The 12,836-nt window shown below is 45.5% G+C and overlaps 1 protein-coding gene across 1 annotated transcript; it reads left to right on the top strand.

Annotated features, from left to right (window-relative positions):
- Positions 1-7,407: 7,407 nt before the first annotated feature.
- On the top strand, positions 7,408-10,871 carry MGP (matrix Gla protein). Its single transcript, XM_010119251.2, has 4 exons — positions 7,408-7,585; positions 8,356-8,391; positions 9,557-9,632; positions 10,497-10,871. Exons 1-4 carry the CDS (start codon positions 7,525-7,527, stop codon positions 10,633-10,635), a joined length of 312 nt encoding a protein of 103 aa, XP_010117553.1. The 5' UTR covers positions 7,408-7,524; the 3' UTR covers positions 10,636-10,871.
- The last annotated feature ends 1,965 nt before the right edge of the window (positions 10,872-12,836 follow it).

Below are 12,836 nucleotides of genomic sequence, written 5' to 3' on the forward strand. Positions count from 1 at the left end.
GGTCAGGACATTTTTGTGCTCATGTGGTGAAGCGAGGGAGTTGAGGGTGGAAAACAAAGAGAGATTTCTGCTCCCCTTTCCCGTAAGAGTGCAACCCAGAAGCATGCTCTGTTTTTAGTCAGAGTTCAAACTTTTTGCTTGCTCAGTTTTTCACAGGATGCTTGAAGTACTAGCAATTCTAGTTACCTCTATGGATTATTTAATCCCTACACAGGAGCTTCTGCCAAATTTTTTTTCAACATCCAAATAATATTAACATGATCCTCTCTCTTCCTTACTTCCCAGACAGCAAGAAAAATAGGCTGATCAGTGCATGTGGACATGTGTGGGTGGATAGGGGTGAAGCCAAAGGAAGCAACAGAGTTAGCTCTTAGCCCTGAATGCTTTGGTTACTTTTATTCAGTGAATTAAATAACCTTGGTCTGGCTTCTGTGAAATTTTAATCTTCTGTGCTCATGAACTTCCAGTTACCAGTAATATTTTTTTCATTGTTTCTGACAAACACAGCTGTTCTCGGAAGTCCTGGCCAAGCAGAGAGAGTCAGTCTTTAAGGTAACTCAGTGATATCCCACGGAGAGTGCTGAGTATTGGAGTCAAAGGCTTGAGCAAGGCTCATTTTTTTGCAGCAAGCAAAGATGAAGAGCAATAAGTTCCCATTGAACTGTACTGCTGACCCCAAATGCTCCTGTATTTATAGCCAGACTGTGATTTTTCCAGGACAGTGGGCTTAATTCTGAAGTCTTTGAGGATCACAACTCCATAGACCATGGCTGTGAGGTTGTGTCTGGCCACTGATCTCTGAATTGCAACAGATTAGATGTTTGCCACCACTAACAGAATACAGTGGCTAAAAAAATCCCCAATTTACCAACCAACTAACCAGCCAAACAAACTCCACAGCTCTACCAATTGGAAACTTTTCCTTATGGTCACTGCTATTGTGGAGACAGGCCCAAAGTCTGTAGGACACTGGACGTGGGAGAAAAATTATCTTCTCAGCCTCTGGCTTTGGTCAGGAAGGAAGAATCAGGGCCTTTTCATGCTGTTTGATTTCAGTCCTGCTCCTAGGTACTGATTAACCAGTTGTCCTGGAGTTCAGAGTGACACCCCACAGGTTGAACATGCAGTTGTGCTCCACACACATGGGCAGGAGAAAGTCACCGAAAGCCATAATGTAGGACGGAAAAGTGAGTTTCTAAAATGTACCCTGGCCCAAAACTTTGGAGGAAACATGAAAGAAAACAGCTATTAGCTGGCATGGGAACCTGTGTCCTCCACAGGAGACTGACACTAAGCAGTAAGCTTCAGATGGTGGCTTCTACAGTATTTCTAAGACTATACATAGATTCACTTTGTTAGAAGTAGTTTTGGTTAGAACCAGTATCTATTTTCCCACTAGAAACTTCTATTTTCGCACAAAGTTGTAGTGCTGGGGGCAAAATTCTTCTTAGGGGAAAGGTGGAAACAGATTTCAAAGATATGTGTTTAAATACTTTAGGGAAAAAAGCTCCACTTATTTGTTATGAAATTACTCTTTTCTCCTCACCCCACTACTGAAATGGAAAAGAATAATTTCAGTTTTTTTGAAAGAAAATTGTATCATTGCTGTGAAACTAGATTTCTGCTGTTTATGTGCATCCCCTTTTTTAATCTTTGGATTTTTTAAAATCTAATTTTGAAACGTTTAAATTTGCATTTTTTCCCAGGTTGAACTAGCTTTTGAACTAGTTTCAGGGTTAATTTCGGGTACCTGAATGAGTTTGTTGCCAGAGCTAACACATGTTCAGATATGCATATCAAGTTCTTTAAATGTCTGAAATGTGTTCCGTTTATTTTTATTTCATAGTCTGTTGACTAGCTCCTATGTTTAAAAAACATCTCCCTTTCTAAAGCTTAGTGTCAGTATGCTAGTTTTCAGCACGATTTATTCCATGAGGTTGTTGACTTTAATTATATTGTGGATACTCAGACACTGTTACTTAGTGGCTCAATTATACTTGCTTCTTGGATCCATTCCTAGGTATTACTTAGGACTAGATGAAAAAGTAAAAATAAAGTTTTGTTTTCTCATGTGCTGTAGAACTAGTTGTTCCAAAAAGCACTTGTTTATCATGTTGAGAAATCACTTCCTGAACCATAGACCAAGTGGTGGTTGACTAACTTACATCCTGAAACACAGAGGCAAGCTTGGAAAGGTCTATCCAGATCAGTGACTCTGGTTACTTGATGCTCTGGACAACATGGGCTTGGAAATCCTGCCCTGTGACAGAGCTAACAGGGTTTATTCCCTTGCTGCAGTGCTCAGTGACTCTGCTGAAGCCTTCCTGGCATGAGCTGGGCAGTCAGTGAGGGACACATGGATATGAACTACGGCCCTGAAGACACAGAGGCTGGAAATGGGACTTCTCCTAATCATGAGAGCCGTGGACTCTGAAACAGCCCCTAGGGGAGTGCTGGAAACAAAACCTAATTGCTAGTCCATTGTCCTGCTAGAAAAGCCTTGTGGACAAGGAAAGGAAAGAGAGGCTTGGTGACTCCCACAGGCTATGGTGAAAAGGTCTGTCATTTTTGGGGTGACCGCAAATCACTTTGCCTTGTTAGTCCTCATCTACACCACTTTCCACAGGAATTTTTCCATGAATACAGGTGAGCTGGGCCATACAGAGGATTCCTGCTGAGGTCTCACTGGTATCTTGTCCAGCAGCACAAACAAGTAACTACATTCTTAGTAGACATCTCAAAATCAGTCTTCTGTGACTACCTTTGTGATCGTTGGTTCATAGTTGTTCCTTTTGGTCCCCGTTTATTTCCAGTTCATGAGCTCTTCTTCGTTTACAGCAGGATTCTTACTGCTAAACCCCATGGAAGCCCTTGCTTTTGCACTATTCCCTATTACTCTGTTTGTGTTACTCCAGCTTTCAGTCATCCTTTCCCTCCTGTATGAGCTCTCAGACCTCCTTTCCACTGATGTTGCTTTCTTACTTTGTGTTATCAACCAACTTCCTCAACAAGTATTCCCTTTTAAAGCCGGTCCTTAACGGAAGTATTCAGTAAAACTAGTCCTAAGGGAAATTCATTTAGTAATTTCTCAACAATTCTCCTTTCCAATTCTCAAGCTTCTGCCCCATTTGTCTGGTTCCTTACTATCTCACAGTTTTGGCTTTAATGCCCATTTTCTCCAACTTAACTAAAAACTTGCCAGATGGCACTGGGGCCAAAGCTCTTCCATTATCTAGGTAAATAAAGACGACCACATCTCCTGGGTCCTGATTTCTTTCAGACTTCAGCATGTCACAGTGCTGAATATTGAGCTGTCTCTGAAGAGTGATAGAAGAGGGCAAGAAAGGTCCTACTTTTTGCACTGCTTTTCAAAGGCGGCTCATGATTATGTGCCCTGTACCTTCAGGACAGCTCAAGGTTGCTGTTCTCAGGCTCTGAGGTCCAAGAGCTGCTTGCACAAGGATACACGTAACATGGTACCTTGTTGCCACAGGTAGGTCTGAACTTCTCCCAAACTCATCAAGCACTGTAGGAGCTAAAAATCCCACACTTGGACAGAAGCCCCTCACTGTTCTTTGGGAACCAGGCAAAAGTACATAGACCAAAAATGCATATGTTAGCTATAAGGTGACAAGGTATCCTGTGAAAGTGCAGCAAATCACAGTTCTGTCCCAATCATTTGGTGCTTTTTTAACTCTGTGGCTATGCTATCATTTTCATTTTACAACCAAAACTGTAATTCAGGCCATGCTTGATCTTTTCCTGGACCAGACAAGGCACACTCATTAGCTGCCTGGTTAGTGAATAGATGTGATGGGTTTTCTTTCTTAACCCCCCGAGCCACTGATTCTGCAGCTGATCATCCCCTCCATCTCACCTCTGCTAAGCTCAGTCCCTCAGGCTGTGCCTGCCCATACTGAAGGGCTGGACCTGCCAGCACCTGTCCTGACCATGTATGAGGTGTTGATCTGTGCTGAGCGAGGGAGCACTGCTGTGGATTGCTACTCACACGGGTTCAGCATCCCACTGTGGCGCGTGTGTGCTTTTGGCTTGAGTGCAGGCAGGGCCAGAAGCCCCATAGCCCAGTCCAGCAAGCACATGTCCTGGGTTGTCTGACCTGTTGTCCAGAACTGTTGGGAGTCTGGTGTGAGCAGCAAGGGTGCGTCTCATGGGCTTGGGTTTGTGTAAACCAGGTCTTTACCTCACAGGGTTTGTAACTTCTGGAGGTTTCAGAGCTGCCTCCAAAAGCAGACACCTTTGTTATGCAAGTTTTCAGCCTGACATTAGCCTGCCATTAGGAGGGCAGATCACACAGTTCCAAAAGGAGCATTAAAGGAGATGGAAGAAGGCTCTTGTCCTCCTGCTCCACATGGAAGAACAGGTGCCCTGGCCAGGGTGTGGCTCTAGTTAGAGCATGGCTCCAGGACAGAGTGGGTGGAAGGAGGGGGGAGTCTTGCTGAAAAGAGGGATACTGGAGCTTTTCCTCAGACCTTTGCTCACTCATGGCTTCTGGGCACAGAAAGGCAGCCTGGATGTGGCTGTGCCCCCACCCTGGTGCCTGCTCTGGCTGCTTCCTTTCCCTCTTGGCTCCGTTCCCTGAAGTTGTTGGTTTCCCTGCTGTGGGTAGAAGGTGTTTTTGACAGAGAAGGTGGCAGCCTGGGGGTGGATCGAGAGTGGGAGACAGAAGAGGGGAGGAGTCACTGATCAATGCTAATAAATAAAAAGTCCCTCTTCTTCAGTCCAGGGTCCAGGACGCTGGGAGAGCTGCCCCCTCAGACAAGAGCTGCAGGCTGGCGGGGAGAAGCGACGGCTCAGTGAGTATGCAGGGACTGCCTTACTTTTCCTGGACAGCTGCTCATTATTAATGCCTTACTGGTGCTTCACAGCTGCAAAATGTTAGGAGTGGTTGTGATGGTGTGTGTAACATTGTGATTCTCCGCTCCAGCAGGAGACAGGCCAAAGGGCTGTTTTTCTGCTCTCCCCTTTATTTGGGGGACTGTGGAGATTTCCTCTGCATTTGCAGGCAATTTATCTTAGCTCCTCTTTCTGTATTTCTAACCTTGGTTTTCTGCTAGAAACCAGGGGAATCAGACTCACTGTGCGGTGTGGTGTGTTACCTCTGGGGCAGCCCACTGATGCTGGAGAGGGGAGACGAGTGCTGGAGAAGTATGGAGTGCAGAAGGAGTAGAAAGGGGATGTACTTTTGCAAGGGAAAGCGATTCCCAAAGGAAATTTGTTGGTATAGGCCTGTGTAGCCAGCATGTTCATTCATCCCTTGGAAAATGCATTGCCTCTGTGGTGAAAGATGAAACATTTGGGTTAAAGTGGTGCTTGTGGCTCTTTTCCTGTGGTTGATGGCAGGGGATGCTCCAGGCATTCTGGGATCAGAGTCCTCTGAAATGGGAGCAGAGTCTTCCAGGGAGCAGAATGCTCTGCCCTGAGTGAAGACAGATAAATAAATAGGGTTTGGCTGGAAAGCTTGTTGGAGTTTCCCACCGTGCAGCCTCACCTTCGTTCCAAAGTACTCCCAGCATCTTCCTTTCTGTGCCCTGCTGCTTTCCCGCTGGGCTCTCTCCTCCAGTCTCTCCCTCAAGCCTCCCTTTCTTGGCAGCTCCCCTGAGCTCCCAGAGTGTACAAGACATTCAGGAAACCTATAAAATCCACATTCAACGCTAACTCCAAAACTGTGGGCTCTAAGAATGCAAACAATCCCAAGCAGAGTGTTCCCTTAAAGAGCCCAGAGTGGCAGGGCATGGAGGGACAGCAGAAAAGTCTCAGTTCTCCTCTGACCTTGTGTCCAGCGAGGCTTTTCCCCCAGCATTACCTCCTCATCTCAGGCTGAGCACTGAACAGGCAGGACATGGATGGTATGGTGGGCATTGATGGTGCAGGACTGAGCTGCTCTTTGCGTGGGGTGGGATGATGGGGAAGAAAAGCAATTCTTTCTCTTCGGTCTGAAATAGAAGGTCCTGCTCAGTTTCTCTCCCAGAGACCACAGGCTTCAGGCAAGGGCTGAGAGTTTGGCATGGAATGAGTAAGTTCACAGTAATCTTGTTTCACTCCCCCTTGGGGAAATGTTAGGCTCTGGCTAGCTGTCCCTGTAGTTCTTGGCTGTGTCACAGGCAGCATGGCTCCCCAGCTCAGACTTTGTAGGTGACAGCAGTGACAACACCACACTGATTTGGGGAGAATGGTTTGCACTCAGAGTCCACTCAGTCTGCATTCTCTCTGTTAGATATCTTGATACCTGCATCTACACATGGACAAAACAGGTGGTCACCACAGCTTGGATCAAACATAACAAAGGTTACTGTACCCTAGGTTCATCCCTAGGCAGTGTGTCCTAGCCCCACCATGGCCATGGGGGAGGGCTGGCAGGCACTGGGTACCCACCTTCCCTCACTGTCTTGCCTCTAGCAAACTACTCCCCTTTGCTTTTCACCCATCAGGGATGACAATCCCTGTAACTCCCTCTTTCTTCTTTCACTCCCTCATACTCTATGACAGAACTGAAGAGGGGAGCATGCCATCTTTTATCCATCACTGCTGTTCATTACATTGGTCCCAGACAAGCTCTTTGGGTGCTAGAAGGTGAGATAATGCTCTCGGAGACTGCTGCCCTGGGAGATTAATCCCAGCTGAAGAGCCTTGCATTGACATCCGACTTTGGTGGGGCAAGTACTAGACCAGAGAGGCAGCAGCCCTGAGAGATATGATTACCTCTGCCTTCACCAAGATGTTGTCCCTTGGGCTGGAAGAGCAGACTACAGTGAGGATCTGCAGAGTCAGAGTTCTGGGCGCTGCTGTCATCTCAATGCAAAAATCATGATCCCTCCAGCAGAAAAGATTCTTCTAGGTTGCTGCTTGTCTCTCCTGGAGTGGTAAAGTAGGAGAGGGGAAGGGGCAGTAGGGTTGGATTCCTCCTCTGACTACTGGCAGGCTGGGACTGCAGTGGGGGCCAGCTGGAGGGAAGGGGGCCAAGTGGGGGCAGCATGTTTGAAGCCTCATTCTCCATGTCTCTGACAAAGCTGGCAGAACAGTTTGGGCTGGATGTATCCAGACAGAGGATGGTGAGGGCAAAGAGGGCAGATCACAGGAAAAATTAGAAAGGCAAACATTTACATTTGGGATCACACATTTCTCCCTCCAGGCCCCCGGCAGCCCCTGAAATTCCTTCCACTTGCACAGGCCAGCTTTTCTGAGCATGGAGTGCTAGGGACATGCTTGCCTGCGAATTATGGCTCCCAGCCCTGAACTGGGAGAGGAAAGGGGCATGCTCCCTCCTTCCCGAAACCTGATTCAATCTGCTAATAGAGGATGTTTTGTAATGGCTCTGTAGTTTGTACCAGCCAGCTGTTGCCTTCCCCAGGCTCTTTCATGGGCCCCCTCCTGGCTCTGTTTTCATAATAAACATTCCACTGCTAATTTTGCAGGCGGCTCAGGATCTCCAGCTGCCCTCAGTGGGAAGAGAGTGAGACACAGCAAGAGAGACAGAGTTGACGGACTTCTTCCTGCACTGGCACGATGCGCACTCTCATCATCCTTATGCTTCTGGCTGTCTTGGTGATGGCTGCTACTTGCTATGGTAGGTGACTCTTTTTACTGTGTAGAGTGATAATTCTAAATCTGCAGACATCTTTGTGTTTGTTCAGATGGTTTTTATTCAACTTTGTGTCTTCTTTCCTCTTAACTTGATCTTTTGCCTACTTTTCTGCCCTTGTGTCAGGCCATCCTATTCCTGCTCTAGAGCTGTCAGCTTCAGTCATTGTCTTTTGTGGTCCAGGAAATTTCAGCCCCTTGCTCTCTGTTCTAGCTCACCTCACAGGCTGCTCCTCTTTCTGTCTCTCTGTTGTCTGCACTACAATAAGGGTTCTTATTCTTAATTCTTCCTTGTTAATGGGGAGATTTCTCTTTCTCCTTCTGTAATATCAGCCCCCTTTCCCTGTCCAGCACACAGTGCCATACTGATGGAATTAAAATGCTGTTTCATGCAAGAGTTAGGCACATCTCACTGCGCTAATCCATTCCCTAAGCATACATGCAGGATTTGAAGGTAAGCAGGTATCATGTACACTGTAGTGGCAGGAATACGAAGGTGAGGAATTATGGTTGTGAATCACACTCTGGAAGACCAAGCCTAAGCCATGAAGTCCTGGCTAAGACACCAGGTTGCTCCATTCTAAACTCCTGAACACCCCAAATTCCTTATGCCACTGATCCTTTTCCTTCTAAACAATGCTATAAAAACTGGCTTCCGATTTCTGTGTTCATGTTCTATTGATCTGTGGTATGTGAAAGACTGTGAATCCCATCAATACGATGTCTTACTGTGTGTTTTACTCTTTCTTTCCCCAGAGTCCCATGAGAGCATGGAATCCCATGAGTATCTCAGTAAGAGACTGCTTTACTATTTTCTTGAATTTGAAGTGTGCTGCAGACATCTCCATGACCATTTCCTTGTACTTTACTGTGGAGGTTAAATATGCAGAACCACTCAGCCCAGGGAAATTGAGTTTAATAGGTGATGGAGTTGCAGGATGAATAGGAAGAGAGTAAAAAAAAAACCAAACCTCCACGTGTTTGGGCACAAGTGCATAGCAATTTGTTTTGCAAAGAATACAATGAGAAGTGGGAAGCAAAGAATCATGAACTTAGATCCCTGCTACATCCGCCTAAAACAGGTTAAGTGACACTAGAAAAGGGCATTGCTCAGAATCCTCTGTGATGAGCATGGAAGGAGGTACTGCAGAAGCCGCTGACATGATTTGTTCTTCTCCAAGGACAAGGAGAGCCTTATTCTCAGCACCTTGGAAGAAGCAGGTGGGATGTGTGAGCAGGAGGTCTGGAAGAGAGTGTTAGTGTCACAGGAAAAGCATGAAAGGGTGGAGAGTCTCACCATGGAACAAGCAATAACTGGGAGAGGTTAGAGAACAGATGGTTTGAAACTAAAAATAAATTAGACCATCTGGGAGAAGAACGTCACAAAACAGCTGGTCAGAAGCACAAAGGCACATGTGGGTGCCAATGCCAAAGACATCCACAGAATCCTGAACTCTGCAATAGGACTGTGATGTTTCTCAAAAAGCACAGAAGGGACCTTCAGGCACCTCAGTCCAAAACTGCCACACAGGTTGCTCAGTGACTGCCTAACCTTGGAGACAGATAGGATTACTCAGGCTCTTCCTGTTTTTACCTAGAATTCATGATTCGTCTAATTCTACTGAGCATGTCCAGCCTTCCCATGGTCTGCACAGCTTGGTACCTACCTCTTGGCCAAGCTCCGCTTACTCATAGAGGCTGTGGCAGCAAAATCCCAGTAGCTTTACCCTGGGTGGCTTGAGTAACAGCAGAGCTAGAGCAGCATGAGCACTTTCATACAGACTGCATAAGCCAGAAGGAACTGTGTGCTAACTAGTGAGGTGGACAGCAGGGAATATTAAAAGGTCCTGGGTTTCGCTGTGCCTAGGAGGCTGTTATAAATGTGGAAGCTAGCTTTTGTTGAAATCTGGCCTTGAAAAAGTATCTGTCTACTCTGAACAACCCCTTGTCTTCTCAGATCCCTTCATCAACAGGCGAAGGGCCAATGGCTTCATACAAGCTGACACGAGACTAGAAGCCATCTCTCAGGAGAGGTATGTTATGGCCTCAGGACACTGAGGACGGGAGTGGGGGGAGGTCTCTCCTTGCCAGGCACAGGCTGGTACCAGGGGAGGAAGCCATGGTGACTTCTGAGAAGCCTCAGTCCTTATCCCAGTGTGAGGTGCCTATGAAGTCCCCACCCCAGGGAGAAGACAGAACTTAGAGCAAGTCCTTGTGTTTGAGGACATGTCATGTGCTGGGAGGGCTCTGCTTAATTTGTCTGAAGGAAACAGAAGGGGAGGGAACGTGGGAATGTGGGATGGCCAGGAAGGAAGCTCAGCTTGAGATCCTGTTCTAGTCCTCAGCTCTCATGCAGAATTTGTATGACCTTTTCTAAATCATAGGGCTATCTGGGGGCCCCTTGCCTCATCTATAAAAAACAGATATAGGCAGTTTCATGACTCATGCAGGGCTTGTAAAAAGAAAGGCTGAAGCATAGAAATCATCATCTATGGCAAACCTTGTTGCAATACCAGGTGGCCCGTTTGCAGGATGTTTCAAGTCTTTGTTCCATGCGCAGCTTTGGGGAACAGCAGAAGAGCTGAAGGCAGCAGGCTGGGGAGGCTGTGGAAGGAGGACTCTTCCTCAGGCTGAGGCAGGAGCCATCCACCTCTCCTCACCACCCTACTTAGCCCTGAAATAAAAGATTACCCAGGGAAGCAAAATGCTCCTATTGTGGTCACATTGCTCCCCGGGGTGTGGTGAACACAGAAGCTGGTATGCTAACATCTTAGTAGCTGGATGATGGAATCGGGTGATGGAACCTTAATCCTCATTCAGGATTGTGGGGCAGGAAAGGGCTGTAGACAGATATTTAAGATGTCAGCACTTACCACTCATCTCTCCTTCTTTTGCAGGATCAGGGAGCGTAGTAAGGCGCCCCAGGAACGCCAGAGGGAGATCTGTGAGGACTACTACCCCTGCGAACTGTACGCTTTTCGCCATGGCTATCCTGCTGCTTACAGGCACTATTTTGGGAGGAGGAGGACTAAGTAAAGGATAACCTTTCTCTGCCCTGGGGCCTGGAGCCCAGGGTATCCTCCCAAAAAAATGCAATGGCTCTGAAACATATTCAGTTGCTTGCATCCCTGTATGTTAACCTGCCTGCTGCTTCTCTCCCATGTAGCCATGGATTTTTACACTGTATTAATTAGCGCTGAGCTGATGTAGCAGAGATCAGAGAGTTCAGGATGTGGGTGTTTACTACACAATAAATTGCTGATTTGATACTATCTTCTCATGAGTTACAGTATTTACTGGGGGGGAGCAATCTTCCACGTAGAAGCTGAGTTTGTTTATCATAGAATCTGGTGCAGATTACAGAAAAAGTCACTACCTTACAATTACACGAGTTTGAAAGGATCCACAATGTTTTTAGTCCAGGGTCTACAAGTGGCTTCTTTTAGAGGTCACTGGCAAGTTTCAGTTCCCCATCCTAAAACATCTTAAAATGGTGTGATATTCAGAAAGAAAATTTTAGTTCCCCATTTTAAGATGTCTTAAAATGGTGTGGTGTTTAGAAAGCAGGGTGAGATGCACTTTTTGGAAATGAAATCTGTAATATCTTTCCTCAGCTGGGGAAACAAAATTCAGAAGGCACTTGTTTAATCTTAAAAGCAAAATTAGGCCAAGAGTGAGTGACAGAAAAAGCCTGTAAACTGCATCTTGTCTATCCAGCTACCCTCAGGTCCTGGTGTAGGGTGCTCCTGTAGAAAGGAGTGTGTGATATGGACTTTAATCCTATTTCCTTTTGGAATTCCCTTTCATGCCTGTACTTCCACTTCAAATTATTCTGGTAGTGATAGGAAACTGCAGAAACCAAAGATGAGGAGGGGCTTCAGGTGGTAAATGAAAAAATGAAAGAAACCCAGTGTTCGGGATTAAGTCTAACTTTGTTCACCTGGAACAATTTTATTTTACTGTCCATAACTCATTTGAAATCAGAATGTGGCCTAACCCTGTGCACAAGCTGCTGAGTACCTCCTAACCCATTGAGGTCTGAGTGTGACTGCTGTCAGGTTGTCACCAGCACCAGGGCAGCTTGCAGCCAAGAAGCTGATATGCCCAAGTGCTGATATGCCCAAGAATTCAATACTGCTCTGAACTGGTCAGCAGGCACAGCACCTCAGAGACCCTTTGATGTGGGGTGTGTAGGAGACATAACATCTTCTATCTCAGCTCAGCACAGCTGGTTTCAGTATTCACATCTCCAGGCTTCCACAGGCACCTGCAAATTATAGAAGAGGGAAAGATTAATGGCACACTATCAAAGGCTATGAGGTATAAAGTACCAAATTGTTGACTGTTCTGTGAAATTAAGCCTAGAGCCAAATCTACCTGCCACATTAGAAACACTCATCTTCTTGCAAAATTAACTTCAAGGCTTTGCTAGCTTTGAAGATGAATTTCTGGAAAGAAATGTGATTTATTTATTGAAAACATTTCTGATGGGAAACTCCTCCCTGACACCTGCTAAAGTTTTGTCCAAAGGAAAAAGTGAGAGAGAAATGAATTTAAGGAAAAAAAAGCCATACAGATTAGGTATATTTGCACACACACTTGTTCTGCGTGCTCCCAAGTAGGTGAATCTTATGTTCACAAACCAGGGCAAAATATTTGTACTCTAAAGTCAACAAATCTGCAGTGTCTGGGTTTGACTTGACATGGTGACACTACCAAAATGGAAGGCACAGAGCTGTCTGATTCTGTGTCCAAAAATATCTGTTGTTTCCAACCTCCAGTTTACCAGTATAAACAATGAATAATACCAGAGATTTCTGTGGGATTTCATTAGTGTAAGCAATAACCAAACATGTTTAAGTGACTACATGCTGATTAGAAAGCTTGGGAAAAGTTCGGAAGAGAAATAAAGCTATTTGGATTATTACAATTGTATATTTATATCCTTTTTGAAGCATAACTTTCCTAGACTACCTATTATTTTTAGATATTTATTTATTTTTAAACTGTTGCTCTTTAAGATACTTTTGCTGGAAGTTGTTAGTATATATATATTCAGTCTTTCCTGGACTGTAGAAGAGTTATTTATTTATTTATTTTATTAATTATTTTAAATCCTGGAATTTCTCTAAGCTAAAAGACAGTGTTTCAAGGGATTGGCACAATCCCTAATAGCTCTGACTGCCGTTGAGATCCTTTAGCCTTTAATTCTGTAACCCTTGGATATCTCCCTGGCA

This window comes from Chlamydotis macqueenii, chromosome 1, assembly GCF_036417535.1.
Source record: "Chlamydotis macqueenii isolate bChlMac1 chromosome 1, bChlMac1.mat, whole genome shotgun sequence".
Lineage (NCBI taxonomy): Eukaryota > Metazoa > Chordata > Aves > Otidiformes > Otididae > Chlamydotis > Chlamydotis macqueenii.

Excerpts from the sequence above, each read along its gene's own strand:
- MGP (XM_010119251.2), top strand. The coding sequence starts at position 7,525 with ATGCGCACTCTCATCATCCTTATGCTTCTGGCTGTCTTGGTGATGGCT. Across the intron at positions 8,392-9,556 it reads GGAATCCCATGAGTATCTCA|ATCCCTTCATCAACAGGCGA; the intron begins GTAAGAGACTGC and ends TTGTCTTCTCAG. Across the intron at positions 9,633-10,496 it reads GAAGCCATCTCTCAGGAGAG|GATCAGGGAGCGTAGTAAGG; the intron begins GTATGTTATGGC and ends CTTCTTTTGCAG.